The 18,264-nt window shown below is 35.2% G+C and overlaps 1 protein-coding gene across 3 annotated transcripts; it reads left to right on the top strand.

The window, feature by feature from the left end:
- Positions 1-8,989: 8,989 nt before the first annotated feature.
- On the top strand, positions 8,990-16,949 carry LOC131940739 (cilia- and flagella-associated protein 77). Of its 3 annotated transcripts, none has more exons than XM_059299512.1 (7): positions 8,990-9,189; positions 11,034-11,133; positions 12,071-12,317; positions 13,285-13,387; positions 14,096-14,119; positions 15,794-15,904; positions 16,489-16,949. In XM_059299512.1, exons 1-7 carry the CDS (start codon positions 9,094-9,096, stop codon positions 16,615-16,617), a joined length of 810 nt encoding a protein of 269 aa, XP_059155495.1. In that variant the 5' UTR covers positions 8,990-9,093; the 3' UTR covers positions 16,618-16,949. The 3 variants fall into 3 exon arrangements, with proteins under 3 accessions (XP_059155495.1, XP_059155493.1, XP_059155494.1); XM_059299510.1 differs by having other exon boundaries at positions 12,029-12,317; XM_059299511.1 differs by lacking the exon at positions 14,096-14,119 and having other exon boundaries at positions 12,029-12,317.
- Positions 16,950-18,264: the final 1,315 nt, after the last annotated feature.

Genomic DNA, 18,264 nt, shown 5'->3' with positions numbered 1-18,264 from the left:
AGAGGCAGGTACCCGTCAGAGCTAGTGGACACAGGGACGTTGGAGCCTATATCAAAGCTCGAGACTTTCGGGCTAGCAGTCGAGGGCTCTACCCACCCAACCACACCGTTTCCTAAGCATGTTGAAGATGTACACAGTACCCCCATCTAAAAACACCTGTTTATACCCCCCTTCCCGGCGTATAAACCATAAACTCATTTGTACTCCTAAAAGTTTCTCAACAACAAAAAGCACTTGGGTCGGGGGGGGGGGGGGTCAAATTATAAACAGTTATTTCACGAAACAAGACTTTCAATGTATATATATATATATATATATATATATATATATATATATATATATATATATATATATATATATATATATATATATATATATATATATATATATATATATATATATAATGGCGTTAGTAATTACAAAATGTGTCATGTGTCTATATGTTTTTACAAATACCATTTTAAGACTACGATGTCAAGTAGGTACAGGAAGTGCTGTCTTGCTGTATGTGTGGACATATTGTGAGAAGGGTCCGTTTAACAGCAAAAAAATAAATGTATGTATCCAATGTATGTAGGTACTCATTAAAGCTGGGTGAGCTCCATCATGCTTCAAGCAAAATTCCGTATGTAATATATACTAACATAATAAACACAGCTAGCAATATACACACATAAGAAATGTATAAACATAAATGTTTATTTAAAAATACATACTTTACATGGGTGTGTGTGTCCCCCCCCTTCCCCATCTGAAATTTCAAGTGCCTCCCTCCCCCCCCCCCCCTCCCCATCTGTTCAAGTGTCCCCCTCCTCGGGAAAAAATGTCTGAAGGAAACCCTCTAACAGACATGTAAAACTAAACCATACTTACAAACACCAATTCAACTGGAACTCACTCTTGGGAGTGTACAAACAACCTCCCCCCCCCACACACACACACCCACACCTTCTTCTGAAGGGAATGTACTTTTTGTTCCCACACATTTCAAACTGAACACTCTGAATTACCCAACTATTCCAGACATTCAAGCTACGGTGTAAGGGGAATAACCGAGTTATTAATAAAAATTTAAACTATTCTAACCCTTCTGCGTGAGAGCGGGTCAGTTTCGATTTCCCAAACACCGGCCCCGCCATAATTCATTTCACACCCACCGTCTGCTGGGTGGGGGTCAGTCGGCGTGGCTGGTAGCGTGTCTGACCTAAAAAAAAATGGTGTCCAGACGGAAATGACCGTTGACCCATGTTTGGCTATTTGCTCGTAAACTTGCCACAATCTGGCATGTAGCGGTATTTTCAAGTTTTTAGCGGTGGTCTCTCCGTCTTTCTGATAACGGTTGGGGAAGTCTGGGGTTGAGGGTTGTGGGGTGTATTTGGGGGGAGGGGGGTGAGGGTGTCGTGAGGGGAGGGAGAGAGTTGGACAGTTTATTTAATCTTGTCACGTGATTTTATTATTTTATTTTTTAATGCAAAATTTAATGGGCGGCAGTGAGTTTATTATAGCCAATTAGAGGCTCTTAATAAAATTATTTCTTTAAGAAAAAGTTGCTATGACTGGACATATGGGAGCAGACACCAGAAGGGGTGGGGGGGGGGTATTAAAACCTCTTCAATCGGCCCTCGAAACGTTGTTTCATTCATTGGTGTCGACGCACTAAGGATATATATATATTTAGCCGCCCATCCCTCACATGCAAAAAAAACAACCTGCTTACGACATTTCCTAGAACAAATATTAATTATCAGACAGACACAGATATTAAATAATTTATAGACTGAACAAAATATACCCAGACTAGAAATACAGTTAAGTAATGAACAAATTAACTTTGTAGGCCTATAAAATACGCATGGACAAAATTTTCACCAGAGAACATTTTCGGAACAGACTAAAATTCATTTTTCTGAGTCCAATCACAGCGTTCAAAGCACATTTTCAGCTATTTTTAGTATAGTTGCACCATCAAGCACCGCACATGAACGCCCCAACTGCGCGGCATTCTTGTACAGGAGGGAAGAGCTAAGCTAAACATTTTGAGATTTCGAGAAAAGCGGCGCTTCATATAAAGTAGCTTAGTGTGGGAACTTGAAGGTGAAATATTTCTTGAATCGTTTATTTTTTATTATAAGCTTGTATTTATTTTGTGTATATTTGTCTTTATATATGGATAAAAGGTTATACATTTCTACCATTTCCTTTCAAAGTTTCAAACTATGCATAGATCTAGATTCTAAATCTAGATCTAGATTAGATCTAGATTGCATGAAGTCAAATTTAGATCTAAGTCTAGAATCTAATTGGAGTCTAGATATGAATCTCTATATCAAGTAGACTTAATATATAAGGGTAATTATTATAATTATTGTCTAAACTACTGTAGTCTAGATATATTGTGTGTCTTTGAAGACAATACTTTCATTATGTTATGAATTCATCAAAAATGTTCAGGTTATAATAAAAAAATGCGATGTTTTTACTAACACACACCAGGCATCTCTGCATTACGGGGGGGGGGGGGGGGCGGGGGAAGAGAGAGAGAGGGGGGGGGTTAATGTCTCCAATGCACAATCAGCCCCAAACCTACCCACTACGAACTAGAAACATAAGTACATACTTTAGCCATTCTTATAGTTGCCTATTCTTCTTCCCCCCACACCAAAGTGCAAAATGTCTGAAAGAAACCCTAGGTCCCTACCACATCATGTGGGATGTAAGTATCGGCATCAAGTCATGAAACACTACTTATAAACCCGAATTTTCATGTTTACAATAAAGCAGACTGCGTGGTCGGTTGTTGGAGTGTACGATTGCTTACTCGATCTCTGGAACTCGCTTCCCAGGCTTTGGGTCAGTGGGACGACCCAGAATTTACACAGCTGAGAAGTGTAGTCGACTCACTTTAAGGAAAGTTATGGCGAGTGGGCATATAGTTCTTCCCACATTGTCTCTTATGAAACGGCGTGGTTGGGTGGTAGAGCGCACGACTGCTAACCCAGGCGGCTGGGCAAAATGCTGACCACACTATACTTTCATATACTGAAGTCACAGAAACAAGTAAACTCTAATTTAATCTGACCCATGAACCGTCAAGGTTAGAAGGAGTAACATTATCCCTTCGTATGCGTAGTTCACAAAATCAGACGACGGAGTGGTCTAGCGGTAGAGAGCTGGACTGCAAACCCGTAAGTCTCGAGTTCGACAGGTTCAAGTCAGTAGACCGTCCCTGAGTCCACCCAGCTCTGATGGGTACCTAAGGGAAAGTAAAGGCGGCTGGGCATAGTGCTGAACACACTATCTCTTCATATGCCGAGGTCACAGAAACAAGTGAACTCTACTTCACTTGCCCCATAGACCGTCAGGCTTGAAAAGGGAACTTTACTCTTTACTGCTTCATCTACCCTATTGACCAATACGGCCTTAAAAATTAACTTAACTTTTTAAACTTTTTTTTTATATTTTACCATCTATTCCCGCAGACAAAACCAGTCGACATTTACTACAACACCATCTCTTCTTCACCAACGCGTCATCTACACCATGTTGTACAACCTTACCGCCACCTGCCCACAGCGCGTTTAGTGAACACGCACCCATCAGTACTTTCCATCAAAGAAGAGTTCCTACTTCTCAAGACCTACCACGAAGGCAGCCATTTCGTTCGGAGTTAAACGATGGCTTCATTGATGGACATACCCACCGAAATTATCCTCGGGATTTTCGCTCTGTTTGGCCGACTTTTTGGCTTGATTATCATGGCCACAAAGGAGATCGCCATATTTCAGCTGGACATTATAAAAACCATGATCGACTTCTTCTTTGGCGTGTTCAGCTAATGAGGTGGGGTGTCTGGTGAAATTATTCAAATTACATGTTGCAGCTCCTTTTGAAAGACGGTGAAAGAGAGATTTACAATGCGATATTTTTGTGAAAAACAAATCGTCAACATTTTAGCCAATTGGTTTAATCTAAAATTGTAAAATACATTATTGTTGATAATGGATACACACATTATTATTTTTAGACGCTATTTTACTTATATATATAATAATACTCACAATCTTTGCTAAAATTCGAGAAATCTTTCAGTTTGTATGAAAAGAAAGGAAGATAAATCCGTAAGGACAATGTAGATTATCTTGTGTTACTCCCCATACAAGAAATGCTTTTTTTAAAAAATATTATTTATTTAAAACAAGTTTTTAATGAATCAACATAATACAAGATAGAAAGGATAGTGCCTTAAATGATTTTAAAATTCTTTGTCTCGAGAATTAATTCTGCACATACGCAGGTTTCGTTTAAATTTCGGCTATGAAGAGAAAAAAGTAATGTTAGATAATTTATGAAAGCCAGAAAAAAAAACATCGTATGTGGTTTAGAATTTACATTAAACATCAATGATATGTTGTAATCACTGTATAAAGATTTAACAGATAATAAAAACATAATGTACATCATTATTTTTTTTTCTTCTTTTTATATTCACCCAATTTAATTTGACGATAATCTTAAGGATCGTGCACATATTGTATAACATAACACGAAAGGCGGGCACCTTTTCCAACCCCATAGTACACCCTATTCATGTCCATGAAAACCGTCCACAATATTACATAATATTACATAATCTTTTAAACCCTTCCCATTCCAATTTGCAGAACTCTTGCAAAAAAAAAAAAAACAACAATAACATGCAGTGCACGATACTTCAGGTCTTGTTTTGAGTTTTATTAAGGTTTTATCATTATTATTATTATTATTGTTATTATTATTATTATTATTATTGTTATTATTTTTATTATTATGATTATTATTATCATTATTACAGGGGCGTAGCGAGGGGGGGGGGGGCGGGGGTGCGGACCCCACCGGGTGACACCATTTAGGTGGGGGGGGGGGTGCAAATCGAAAGTTTGACGGGGGTGCAAATCGAAAACTTGAAAGTTTGTCCCCGGGAAGGGTCTCTACGCCTCTGGGGGGTGACACCATTAAGTGCCGCACGGGGTGACACCCGACCTCGCTACGCCACTGCATTATTATTATTATTATAGTTATTACTAGAATACCCGTCATCCGTTGGATAACTGTGGGTTTCGGGGGTCATCCATCAAAAAACATCACGTCTGTCACTCAGAGGCATAGCGAGCCTTCCCGGCGCCTGGGGACAAACGTTTCGATTTTAACCCCCCCCCCCCCCAAGATTTCGATTTTCAACCCCCCCCCCCTCAAACTTTTGATGTGCACCCCCCCCCCACTCAAACTTTCGATTTGAACCCCCCTCAACCTTTCAATTTATTTTTCCAAACCATTTTGGCGCCCCAACATATGTCCCCCCGCCCCCCCCCTCCACCTCCCCCCGCCTCCCCTTCCCCCCCCCCCCCCCCCCCCGCCTCCCCTCCCGCCCCCCCCCCCCCCCCCCCCCCCTCCTCGCTACGCTACTGCAGTGTCACTTATCGTCACAAAAAACAGACCCCACATTCAAAAATATGTTTCTTATCTTTTAAAAACACCGAAAACACCGATTTCGGACTATCCCTTCATATACTGACGTCACATGTGACCTACTCAACTCTACTTCACCTGCCCAGTGTCCCGCCAAGTCTCAGACAACATGTTTCTATCGTTTAAAAAACGATTCCAGCCGAGCATGTCTCTGACCACACTATCCTTTCATATGCTTAGGACAAAGAAACAGATGAACTCTACTTCACCTGCCCTGTATCCTGGCAAGTTCAGATAGGCAACTTTATCATTCACATCTAAAAAAAAAAAATTGAAAAAAAAATATCATTGACATATTGGTCTAGAACCTGTGCCACCCACATGAGAGCGGGCTACGCTACCAACTTAGCTATTTACTCGTGACGTCACAAATGAATTTTTATACTATACTTTTGAGTCTCCGCGCATAGATCTAGATATTAGGCTAGTAGTAGTAACTTTCAAATTAAATTTAATCTTAAATTAGCCAAACAAAGATTTATATAAAATAAAGAAGTTCTGAAATTAGCTAGATCTAGATAATTATATCTAGATCTATATTCTACGACTCGCTTGCTTAGGTCTTAAGTTTAGTTTTTCTTGCTAGATCTAGAATCTAGATCTAATCATTAGCTACGCTGATAGGCCCGGAGCGAGCATTTCAAAATTACCATATTCCAAACAAAGATTTATATAAAATAATAAAGGTCTAAAATAGTTTAGTATATAGAAAATCACTATTATCTAAATCTAGATAGAATTATCTATATTTTAGATCTACGACTGAGCTATATTTAGAATTTACGTTTATAATTTAGCAAAATTCCGGTATAGAAGCAGCGTATGAATCTTAAGCTGCGCAAATACGCCCTGGAGCCAGCACTTCAAAATTTGCATAGTCGAAACAAAGATTTATACAAAATAATAAAGGTCTAAAATATTTTAGTATATAGAAACTCATTATTATCTAAATCTAGATAGAATTATCTATATTCTAGATCTACGACTGGTTTGCTTAAGTCTCGTTTCTTTTTTGGTTTGTATTAAGATCTATAACTAATAAATTTTTGATTTGACCTAGATTTAGATTCTAGATTCTAGATCTAGATCTATAAATAAATAACTTTCTTGGACAGATTGTAGATCTAGAGAAATTTATTGTAAAACTAAATGAAAAAAGACAGTTGAAAATTGATATAAGTGTTGGAACGTAATAAATACAGCAAACGGACGTATTGTTAAAGTTATGACCGACAGAAAATTAGATTTGATTTGACCTAGATTCTAGATCTAGATCTAGATCTATAAATAACTTTTCTTCGACAGCTGATCTTTAGATCTAGAGAAATTTATTGTAAAACTAAATGAAAAAAAGACAGTTTTAAAATTGATATAAGTGTTGGAACGTAATAAATACAGCAAACGGACGTATTGTTTAAGTTATAGCCGGCAGAAAATTAGCTTTGTAACGCGTGAAACTTTTGAATGGGCCACAAAGTCTATGATGGGGTCCGCCATTTTTATTGTACCAAAAATGTAAACACATCAAGGGACGTCACTATCCCCACAAAGTTTATTCAAAGTATTAACATTTTTTAAAAAATACGGTTAATTTAACTATGAATAAATCAATAAATTAATTAACGTCTTTAAATAAATGTGTGATTAACAGTCTGTCTGCATTAAACAATTATTCTCTACCTACATACTATTTTACAGCTCTCCAGATAGAGTCGAACATATCACAATAGTCGATCAGGCAAACAAATAAATATTCAAACATGTAAACAAAGTTGACTTTTAGTAGTATATAGATTTACAGCTCTCCAGATAGAGTCGAACATATCACAATAGTCGATCAGGCAAACAAATAAATATTCAAACATGTAAACAAAGTTGACTTTTAGTAGTATATAGATTATTATCATTATTTCATTTATTTTATTATTACTTTTATTATTACTTTTATGATTACTTTTATTATTACTTTTATTATTACTTTTATTACATTTATTGCCTTTATTAATTATTATTATTGTTGTTGTTATTATTATTGTTAATATTTCATAACTGTGAAATAAAATTAAGTTAAAACTGAACCTTCAGTAGAAAACGAAAGTAATCTATTGTCTGAAAAACATTTTTTTTTTTTACTGGGTCATTGAAGTTCGCTTATAGTTTCAGAGAAAACGCTTAAAATAGCACTCTACACTACAGGCTCTACTAGATTTATATTTGTGACCTCGCCCATCTCCACAGAAAGCCGACTCCTTTACACCAACACTAAAAAACAATGTTTCTTATTAGGTTGCTTCGTTTAAATTAGGAGGGGGGGGGGGGGGTCATTAAAATGAATATCTTGATTACGTAAATCAGCGGGAGTGGCTGGGTTTTCAGGCTGGGGTTGGGGGAGCGGTGAGTGTATAAAACAGCACCAACATTTCAGTGAACTAACAAAATATAGACCGATGTTTCAGGTTGAGTCGATTTACACCTTTGCTACCTTAACATGTTCTTAGAGGGGGGGGGGGGGGAGGGTGAAGAAGAGGGGGGTGCTGCTCCCCTTCTGCCTTATCATCTGACTTGAATACAGTGTTTCTTTCAGCAGTGGCGTAGCCAGGATCGTCTCAAGGGGGGGGGGGGGGTTCCAATTTTTACCCGGGGACAAACTTTCGATTTGCACCCCCCCCCCTCAAACTTTTGATTTGCACCCCCCTCAAACTTTCGATTTGCATGCCCCCCCCCCCCCCCCCCCTCAAACTTTCGATTTGCACCCCCCTCATACTTTTTATATATATACCGAGGGTCTATGGGGGGTTATGACCACCATAACCCCCCCCCCCCCCTGCCTACGGCACTGTCTTTCAGACATTTTTTTCAGGGGAGAGGAGGGGCTAGAAACTTTTGGGAAAGGGGCACTTAACATGGGGGGGGGGGTGAAGAAGAGGGGGGGGGGGGTGCTGCTCCCCTTCTGCCTTATCATCTGACTTGAATACAGTGTTTCTTTCAGACATTTTTTTCAGGGGGGAGGAGGGGCTTGAAACTTTTGGGAAAGGGGCACTTAACATGGGGGGGGGGGGCGGAGGGGGGAGGGATGTATATATTCTGTATTTAAATTTTATGATGTTTCGCCCTGGAGTGGCGGGGGGGGGGGGCGTGCTCCGCGATGCACTGCCTCCCCCCCCCCCCCCCCCCACCTGGATGCCTCTAAGAAATTTTGATTGAATAATATTAACAACGCCAATGTGCATATAGTTTAAGTAGAAGCATCTGTAGCAGGATGGAAAATTCGCTCCTTTGTTTTTCTTTATAAGATTAGATATTTTAGGAGCACACAGATGTACACGGGTTTTTTAATTAACTAGGGCCTAAATCTATATGACTTTTTATTTTTTGTATGGTTTGTAACGTTTAAGAAAGTAAACTCGGGCTGGTAAATTTAGGTAAATTTATCAAGAATAGCTTCCCCTGAAACCGGACAAATCTAATGCGCATGTTCAGCTAACGTAACTAAGGAAACCCGCGAAGAGTCCTGCTTTTATATGGTGTAGTTCACAATAGTAATCGCGTGTGGTTTATTAAATTTAACATTTTAAAAGTCTTTCTACAATGGCGGCACAAGTCGATAGCCCCTTTGCCTACACAGCCACTGGTCTACTCGGTGACCAAAGGCCTTCAATGCTTCAAAACGAACTTCATCTCAGGGTAGGTCCATTGACCACTCACAGTTCTCACACTCATCCATCACACTGCTCACTCACTCTCCTCTCAGTGAACCAGTCACTCAAACAATTTCAATCATTGAATCAACAAACATCATCGCCTCAGCTAACTCAAAATCAGATCAGAATAGCTTGTCTTTTAAGGATTTTACTAGAATCTATGTATCTAGATCTATCGTATTATTTATTTTTCTGTCTTACTGTATTTTAAATAAGACCTAATCTAGATCTAGGATCTAGTTCACCTCTAGACTCTAGTCTAGGTTCTGTCTGGATCTAATTAAAATTAGGCCAATGTTAGCGGGAAAAAGATACGCATGTGCAATGGAGAGAAACTACAACTTGCCATTGCGGCGATGTTTTCGATGGTACTGCGCATGCGTGTGTTTACAACCGCAGAACCCTAACACTGGCTAACACCAACCCTAATCCTATCCCTTATCCTATCCCTAACCCTAACACTAATTCTAACCCTAATCCTAACCCTAGCCCTAATCCTAACCCTAATTCTAGCCCTAACCCTAGCCATAGGTCACTGCGCATGTGCAGAGCTATCTTTTGCGGACTAAGTGGAGACGTTGGGGAGAAAAATCTTCCGAGTAGTCACTTCGTTAAAATTATTCTAATTCTAAATTAATCAAATCAATTCTTATAACTTAATTATTATAATTTATAACAGATCTAGATCTAGAATCTATTGCTGAATCAATTAACCTCTCTGGGGTCATCCATAAATGACATCATGCTTTTTTTGATGATTTTTACCTCCCCTCTGTCACACATCATCACAAAAAGCCAGACCCCCCCCCCCCCCCCCCCCACAAAATGATGTCATACCTCAGCCTACAACCCCCCTAAAAATTGCAGTTGAATTTTTTAAAAACATCGATATTTTTCTAAAATCTTGTCTGAACTCTGTCAAAATAGAGTATTTTAATAAATTCCTATCACAATTTATTAAAACAGTTTTATAAAACGCAAAATAATGGCTAAAATTTCGTTTTCTAACATTGCTTTTTTATAATGCAAAAGTGTGATGTCGCACCATCTGGACCCCCACCCCTCCCACACATCACACAGGGTCACAAAATTACGGACCTTCCCCCTATGAGTGTGATGTCATTTATGGACGACCCCTCTCCAAATCTAACAGTCTGACTAATGTTCACATCTTTTCTCTTTTGTCAAACTATTTCAGTATGTCGTGGTATTTTGGTGACTTACCATCACAGTTTTTCAGGCCAAGACTTACATTTGCCAACCATGTCCTTTTCACTTTTCATTGTATTTGCTGTGATTACCTGCATTGTAGTCTCTAAAATAAAATGCATGGGCCATCTTAAATTTGTTGTCATTTTGAGCTTTGGCCATAAAAGTTCTTGTAGGTCACACACATTTTAAAATAACTATGAATAACTACAGCTGCATATTTGAATGACAGCTTTATTCTAGGTAAGATGTTTCTGCATCCCATGCGCAGAACAATCTTGATGCCATGCGTATCTGCGTTTGTTTTGTATTACAGAGCACCTTTCACAAAGTCAGTTGTGATGCTACTTTTGTGAGCTAAGAAATATCCCCAAGTTCTATAATTTGACAAATTTATACTTGAATTTTCTTCTTGTTCTTACTTAATTCCCTCTCATTAAATCACAATTGTTTTTCATCCATAATTTACTTATAGACTTATATGGATAAAGATTTCTATTAGCAAATCTACCACATAACATTGACATCTAATACAAATGCATTTTTATGCCCGTTTAATATGCTTGTTTGAGAGGCTCATAAATAATGACTACTTATATAATTTTTAAAATACTTTAGAACAAAGTGGGTCAAGTGAAATCAAGAGGATACCACCTGCCCGTCAAAGGATTCACCTATGGGTTACCTAATGATAGAAGACAAAACACAGCAGCTGATGGTATGTAGGCTTGCATATGTTGTAGAATATTTAATTCTATCTTAAAGCTAAAATTCAAAACTATTTTTATATTTGGGAGAAATTTTTGGGCATGTTTTGTAAATAAGTAGGCATAATCCCCTAAGTTTAAAAATGACATGTTTGAGTTTATTTTTAAACTGTTAAATTCCTTCTGTTTTTCCTCTACTAAACTCTAATGGGAATGTAATCATGCTTCTATTTTTACAGTGAAGCCAATGTTTATGTTGCCATCTAAAGACAAATCCCAACTCATAATAGATAATTGTATGCTTTGAGTTTTGAGTTGTTCTGAATAGTAAAATCCTGTATTACCCTACATTACAGAATGACACAAAATTACTTAATAAAACATAACCAGAATTTACTTAGGCCTTTATTTTTATTTTTGGATCACTACCCAAACCTTGAAGGGACGGAGTGGTCTAGCGGTAGAGAGCTGGACTGCTAACCCGTGAGTCTCGAGTTCGAATCCGGGTTCAAGTCAGTAGAACGTCCCTGGGTTCACCCAACTATGATGGGTACCTAACTCACGTTAGGAAAAGTAAAGGCAGCTGGGCATAGTGCTGACCACACTATCTCTTCATATGCCGAGGTCACAGAAACAAGTGAACTCTACTTCACTTGCCCCATAGACCGTCAGGTTTGAAAGGGAAACTTTCCTTTTTTTTTACCCAAACCTTGGTCTAACTTAAGCTCTGACTATAACACTCATCCTGGCCCTAATAAAATTCCCAGCTGTGTATCTAAACTCACTTGGACAGTGTATTGTCCAGCCTAGATTTTTTAAACCACCCCAAACAGTTGATGTGGAGAGAGAGTTTGTAAAGCTGTTACCTGACACGTGTCATCTTCTATCCTTCCTGTGCTGACATAGCAACTTGGAACATCTCTGATAATAGTATGAATTCTGATGCAGCTCTTCGAGGATGGTCAGGTACATATTTGCCCAAAGGTGGCGCCACCAGAACAAAAGCAGCATCAGAGCGAGATTTCATGGGGCTGAACAGAGCCGCAGCATCAGACGGGCTGGTGAAAGCTGAGGAGTACGCAGACTACAGGGCCACACATGATATTCGGAGGTTACCTTTTGATAAAAAAGAGATGGCTGGTAAAATGAGAAGCCGGAGGCTTCCTCCCACGATGGTATTTGGCATTCAAAGTAGGCAAGTAAAGCAAGAATAGTGTGTATTAGCATAAGTTGTAAAGAGATGGCTGGTAAAATGAGAAGCTGGAGGCTTCCTCCCACGATGGTATTTGGCATTCAAAGTAGGCAAGTAAAGCAAGAATAGTGTGTATTAGCATAAGTTGTAAAGAGATGGCTGGTAAAATGAGAAGCCGGAGGCTTCCTCCCACGATGGTTTTCGGCATTCAAAGTAGGCAAGTAAAGCAAGAACAGTGTGTATTAGCATAAGTTGTAATGTAATATAATTTCTACAAACTTATTTAAAGTTTAACATTGTTTAGGCATATATTTTTAAATATGTTCTCAGTTCAAATGGTGAAAAGAATAGGTGGCCCTACACATAACTACTGATTCTGAAATATAAAACAAAAGAAGCGGAATATAAACTTTAAAGTTTATTCCATAGAAAAAAATTTAGGAATGACTGCATGCTAAAACAGATGGTTTAAATTAAACGAGCCGACCCGCTGCGTATCATACGCCGCTATTTAGTTGTTTTTTTTTCTACTTTTCAGTAATTTATAATTTGTGAATTCGACAGTACCAATGCTGCCATTGAAAATATTTGCTTAAAAACACTACCCCCCCCCACGTGAAAGCAGCCTCCTCTTAGTTACCTCCTCTAAGTTTAAAATCGTTTCAAACTAAATTATCTGCCCCTAATAGCCGTCACCAAACCCGTCTCTGTGATTGTAAAATGTAAACAGAGTGAACACAACTCACCAGACAATGTGGGGGCGGGGTTGGGGTGGTTGTGATATTGATATAGAGGAAGAGAGGGGACTGTAAGGCGAGGTTGCAGCTTGTTTTCTAACGGCTCGAAGAAGAGAATTATATATATAGATAACAAATTATTACTTACAAGTGCAAGAATGTGTTAGAACATGATATAATTTCAATGAGGTAAACACTTAAGTTTATTGATTTCAAAAAAATTTCATTTATAGACCATCCACGCCTATTTTTGACCTGATCGAACACAAATATCAAGACAGATGGCTTAAAGAGAGACACAGTCATCTTTCAGCCAACAGATCAGCAGAATCAAAGGTAATCATAGATATATATCATTTTTTTAATTAACAGCATGATAATTAGTTTCTGCTTTAATCAAATGTTCAGTGTTTTATGTAATTTAAAAATGCTGAGGTCTGTAAGTTACTAAAAGTATTTTTAAAATTCGTGGAGATTTAACTGAGGGGTTTGTGTAGTCCTTGTGTTTTAACAATACCATACAGGTGAAATATTAACTGAGATCAGCTAATTAAAAATAAATTTCAGTCAATGTTTAAGTGTTATAGGCCTATATGTATTTTCATCAGACTGCTTCTTTAATATTAAAGTGTATTTACAGTTTGTCTCAAAATGTAGTAACACTACAATAACAAAATAAAATTTGAATGTAATTTATTAGAAAAATCAGATTTTTTTTTTGCTGTTTAAATATACTTTAAATATTCAAACTCTTTTGTTCAATAATTTTGAGATAATAATCTTCAATTTTAAATATGTGTATTAGTATTTACACATTTTATTATGTTTGTCTTGATTTAATATTAAGACAAAAATATGAGCAAATAATCGTTTTGTGTTTATTACTAACATTATGTTTTACAATTGCTTTTCATCTACATCTATTTGCTTCATGGTTTATCTATGTAATTAATACTAATGTAGCATTTCAAGTAATTGTATTACAAATGAATGTTGTGTTTTAACCATTTTTGTTGGACACAAACACTTTTTACGCTTTCACAGAGAAGAGCAATGTCAGCTCCAGTAGTAAGTTGAAATTAGATTTTTAGCTATTTAGAAAACAATTTCTATTCTCTATTACCACAGCTTTATTTTTTCAGGGGTACTTTTAAATATTTGTTTATGCATTTAAACTTAAATAATACTATTTTGATATCAAATTAGTTTTAGATATTTTGATCTTGCTTATTTTCTGTAGTCTTTTACGTATACAAATTAATTAGGCCTTAATGGTATTAAAATTAATTAATTTGATATCTCCTTAGATATTTTTTTAAACTATATCATTTTGGCACATTCTATATTTTATAAATTAAAAACATTCCTACTGAAATTTTTCTATTTAGAAATCTAGTAGATCTATATTAGTTTTTTCTTTTCTTATTCAATAGAAACCTTCTACTATCTTAAGTTTGTTCAAACTTAATATTTTTAAACTAGAATTTAGGTTTAAATTTATTTATTACTTAATGATAATGTGTCTTGTATTACATGTACACATGTACTGAGTCATTTCAAACCAGAATTTTTAAAAGTACAGATTTATTTGGCTGTTTGATTTTAGTTAATTTAATAGTCTTCTCCAATTTATGTTTTTCCTGGGTTTATTCCACATCTTGCAAGGATGTAGCCTTCTACCCATTTTTATTTTACTTCTAAGCATAGTGCACAATTTACGAAAGCTAATTTATTTCTAATCACAATTAATTCAGTATTTTTTTATTGGCACATTTGCAGGCAAAAGCTGTTTTCATTTTTGCTCTGCAACTTCATTTGGGTATAACACAAAGTAATATACTTTTATACATTGTATTGTAAAAACGACATTAAAACATATTTCTATAGATACAGTGTTTACTTTCAACATAAAAATAGATATGAAATGGGGACACAATGCTGTTGTGTATTTATGATTACTGTTCAGTTCAAGCGTAGTTTTTTACAAATTGTCTTGTCATCCTACAATTCTTTCTAAATTTTGGTTTATATTTGCAGCCCTAACTTTAAGGTAGACAGTCTAAATTATTCAAGTTATTCCCATTTTTTGTATGCACATTTTTTTTCTGTAAAAGGACCAAGATGCTTCTAAGCATTGTTTTCGAAGTAGGTTTATATTATGGCTTTTTACTTTAGAAAAACAAAATTGGCATTTAATGCTCCATAGAAAATTAAATACCTTGAAATGTTTTATTTTTAAAACATGATTGTTAAAACATTTTTAAAGAAATTCTTATAAATATATATGATAAAAATGGTATGGAAATAAGATTTTAAACAGTAAATAATGTGTAATCTAAAGCACAAAATAATGAAAAGTAATACCCAAAAAAAAATTAAAATTTTTTTTTCTTAATTTTGGTGTTTATAAAATATAAATTTTTTTTTTTAAATTAATATTTTTTGCAACATCTGCTAGAAACAATTATTATATTACAAAGTTGGGATTTTTATTGGATTGTTTAAAAGTTTGATGTTATGTTTATCATTTTATCTCAGTATATTTTGGCAACTATAATTTTATTGTATTTGTAAATTATAAAAAAAAAAAATTCTCATTATTGGAAGTACTTGAATATAGTAGGCCTATACTAATTATAATTTCAAATTTAATGTTTAGTTAATTTCTTAGTTTGTGCCAAATAACATAAATATCTGTATCTAAATATATGTGTTTATATGTATTTTAATTGTGTAACTCAGGGACCTAGAAGTCATGGTATCGTGTATGAGACGAGGGCATCTCTGCTGAGACATTACCAGAACCCTGTGGATCCTCCCCCTTTATGGCAGCTACCAAGGTTTACTAAGTCAGTAAGTAAAACACAATTATATGACTTTATAAGCAAGGGAAACAACTGCTTCTATTGCTTTATAAGCAAGGGAAACTACTACGAATGAAGGTAGATGGTAAATTGAGAAAGGTTTTAAAAATATTTTAAGCTTGAAATTTTTTCAAGTAAAAATTACATTTAACCAGATTTACTAATCTATTTAATCAGTTAATTGCAGTAATGCAATTTACTCTAGAACATTTTTTAAGTACTTAATATTGCACTATTAATAAGGCTTAAGATTGTAAATGTCTACATTTGTCTATTAGCAATCTAAATGAAATATTAGCAATTTTTCTTAATGTGGCAAGGAATTTTGGTTTTCATTTGATATTTGAATTATGTAAAGAATTTAGTGTTGATGTACTTGTTTTAAATTGCAAATAAAAGTTTTATAAAAAAAAAGGGAGTTTGGGATCAGAGTGTTATTTAATATTTAACTGTCTTTAAAACAGAAATTGTGTGTTGCTTGGTATTTTTGAGACATGAGATTGAGAGCAAACCCATGCATAGAATTTGTGAGTGTCAATATTTGTCTTTTTTTTTTTTTTTTTTTTTTTTTAGGCAAAGCCAAAAATCGAATCATTTAGAACAGAAACACAAAAATCCTCAGCATTTCTGCACATGGAAACAGATAGAATAGCCAGGCAAGGGGATTTTGGAACTGGAGTTTATGAAATACCCAAAAATTGAATTTAAAAATATTCTAACAGCTCTTAAAGTCTGAAAACATTTGGAGAATTCTAAATTTTATGTTTTTATTGATTTTGTGCTTTTTGGTGTACTTGCTACTAGCGCAGTTTGAAATCAAATAATTGTCTTTTGAACTTTTGGTCAGCTTTCTTCTTTTTCAAAAGTGAACAATGTAATTTTCTTTTCAGTATTATGTTGTATTTTCCAGATAATTCTGACTTATGTAAGTTAAAAACTACAATAGGATCACATCAAACTATGTGTTTGTGTTTCTGTTAAACATTCATTTTTGTTACTTAGGTAATATTTAATTGTAAAATTTTTATCAGATCTAACTTTACTCACTAAACTCAATGATATTTTAATTTATGTGCTTAGAATTTACTTGTCTGATACGATTTCCCCTCAATGAAGTTTCTGTTTAATAATAAAATTCTTAAAATTAATGTAACTTATTGTAAATGTTTTAGTTTTTTTTCGGAGTGTATAGAATTATGAAAAAAATTATACAGGTAGTTAGTAATGTTTCCAACTTATGCTAATACTTGATAATTAGCAAATAAATATTTCTTTGTAAAACAGAAACATAACTAGACATTTTTTTATGTAGTAAATCCAAACCCTAACCCTTGTACAATTTGATTCCTACCCAATATTAAGCTACTGTGATATTAAAATAATCAGTGATAAATTGTAAACAAAAATACATCAGTTCCTTTTATATTGCAAGAAAATAATCAGTATTACTTATTGGTAAATATATAGAGAGCTTTGTTTACTCTATTTGCTAATTTTAATCTGCTGTTTCAATAAGAATGTATAATCTTAAGAATAGCCATTTCCCTTTATTTGATCAACCTAAGTTGTGAAATGCTGAAATTTCAAAATAGGCTTTGCTGTCAAATTAAAAAAATAAAAGAATATTTTGATAATGCAGGTTATTTTCAATTTACCTACTACAACAGAATTGTCTTTTTTTTCTCTTCTATAATTCTAGTCTAAATTTAGAACTATTTATAAAGCATAATTGTCAATAAATGTTTCTGATAATGTAATTGTTGCAAATTTTAGTATTTTTACAGATTCATTTTTAAAATGTGTTAGTGATCATTTGGTTTTCAATATGGTTGTGTAACTCCAACTATTAATGTATAACAAATTAATTGTATGAATGATATCCATTTGTTGAGACTAGGTTCTTTCATTTGTTATTGTAAACGTTTTTATTTTATTCTTCAAAAAAGCTGTGATACTATTTTTTCTATAAAATAATGTTTTTTTGTGCTGATTTGTGTTGTATTGCAGATTAACACCTGTTTAATGGTAGACCACTGCTATTGGTATAGAGTTTTTAAATATAGTATAACATTGCCCTTTTGGACTAATTTGTATCTTTAAAAAATCTACAGCCAATTTCTGTAAAAAGCTTGTCCGCATTATTTTAATTTTAACTGTGAATAATGCAATTTGTAAAAACCAATTGTTATAAATGGGGCAGTGTGGTCAAATGGGAAAAGGTCTCAAGTTCAGATCTTGGTCACTGTAGTTAACCCAGCTCTGATGTGTATCTAAAAGTAAAGGCGACTGGGTGTAGTGCTGACTACACCATCACTGAGCGTAGTGCTGACCACACCATCCCTTCCTATG

Source organism: Physella acuta, unplaced genomic scaffold (assembly GCF_028476545.2).
Source record: "Physella acuta isolate Inbredline_101_S28 unplaced genomic scaffold, ASM2847654v3 ptg000328l, whole genome shotgun sequence".
NCBI classification, from domain to species: Eukaryota; Metazoa; Mollusca; class Gastropoda; family Physidae; genus Physella; species Physella acuta.
Note: the sequence above shows the minus strand (reverse complement) of the source record. Positions and strands in the feature narration are given on the sequence as shown.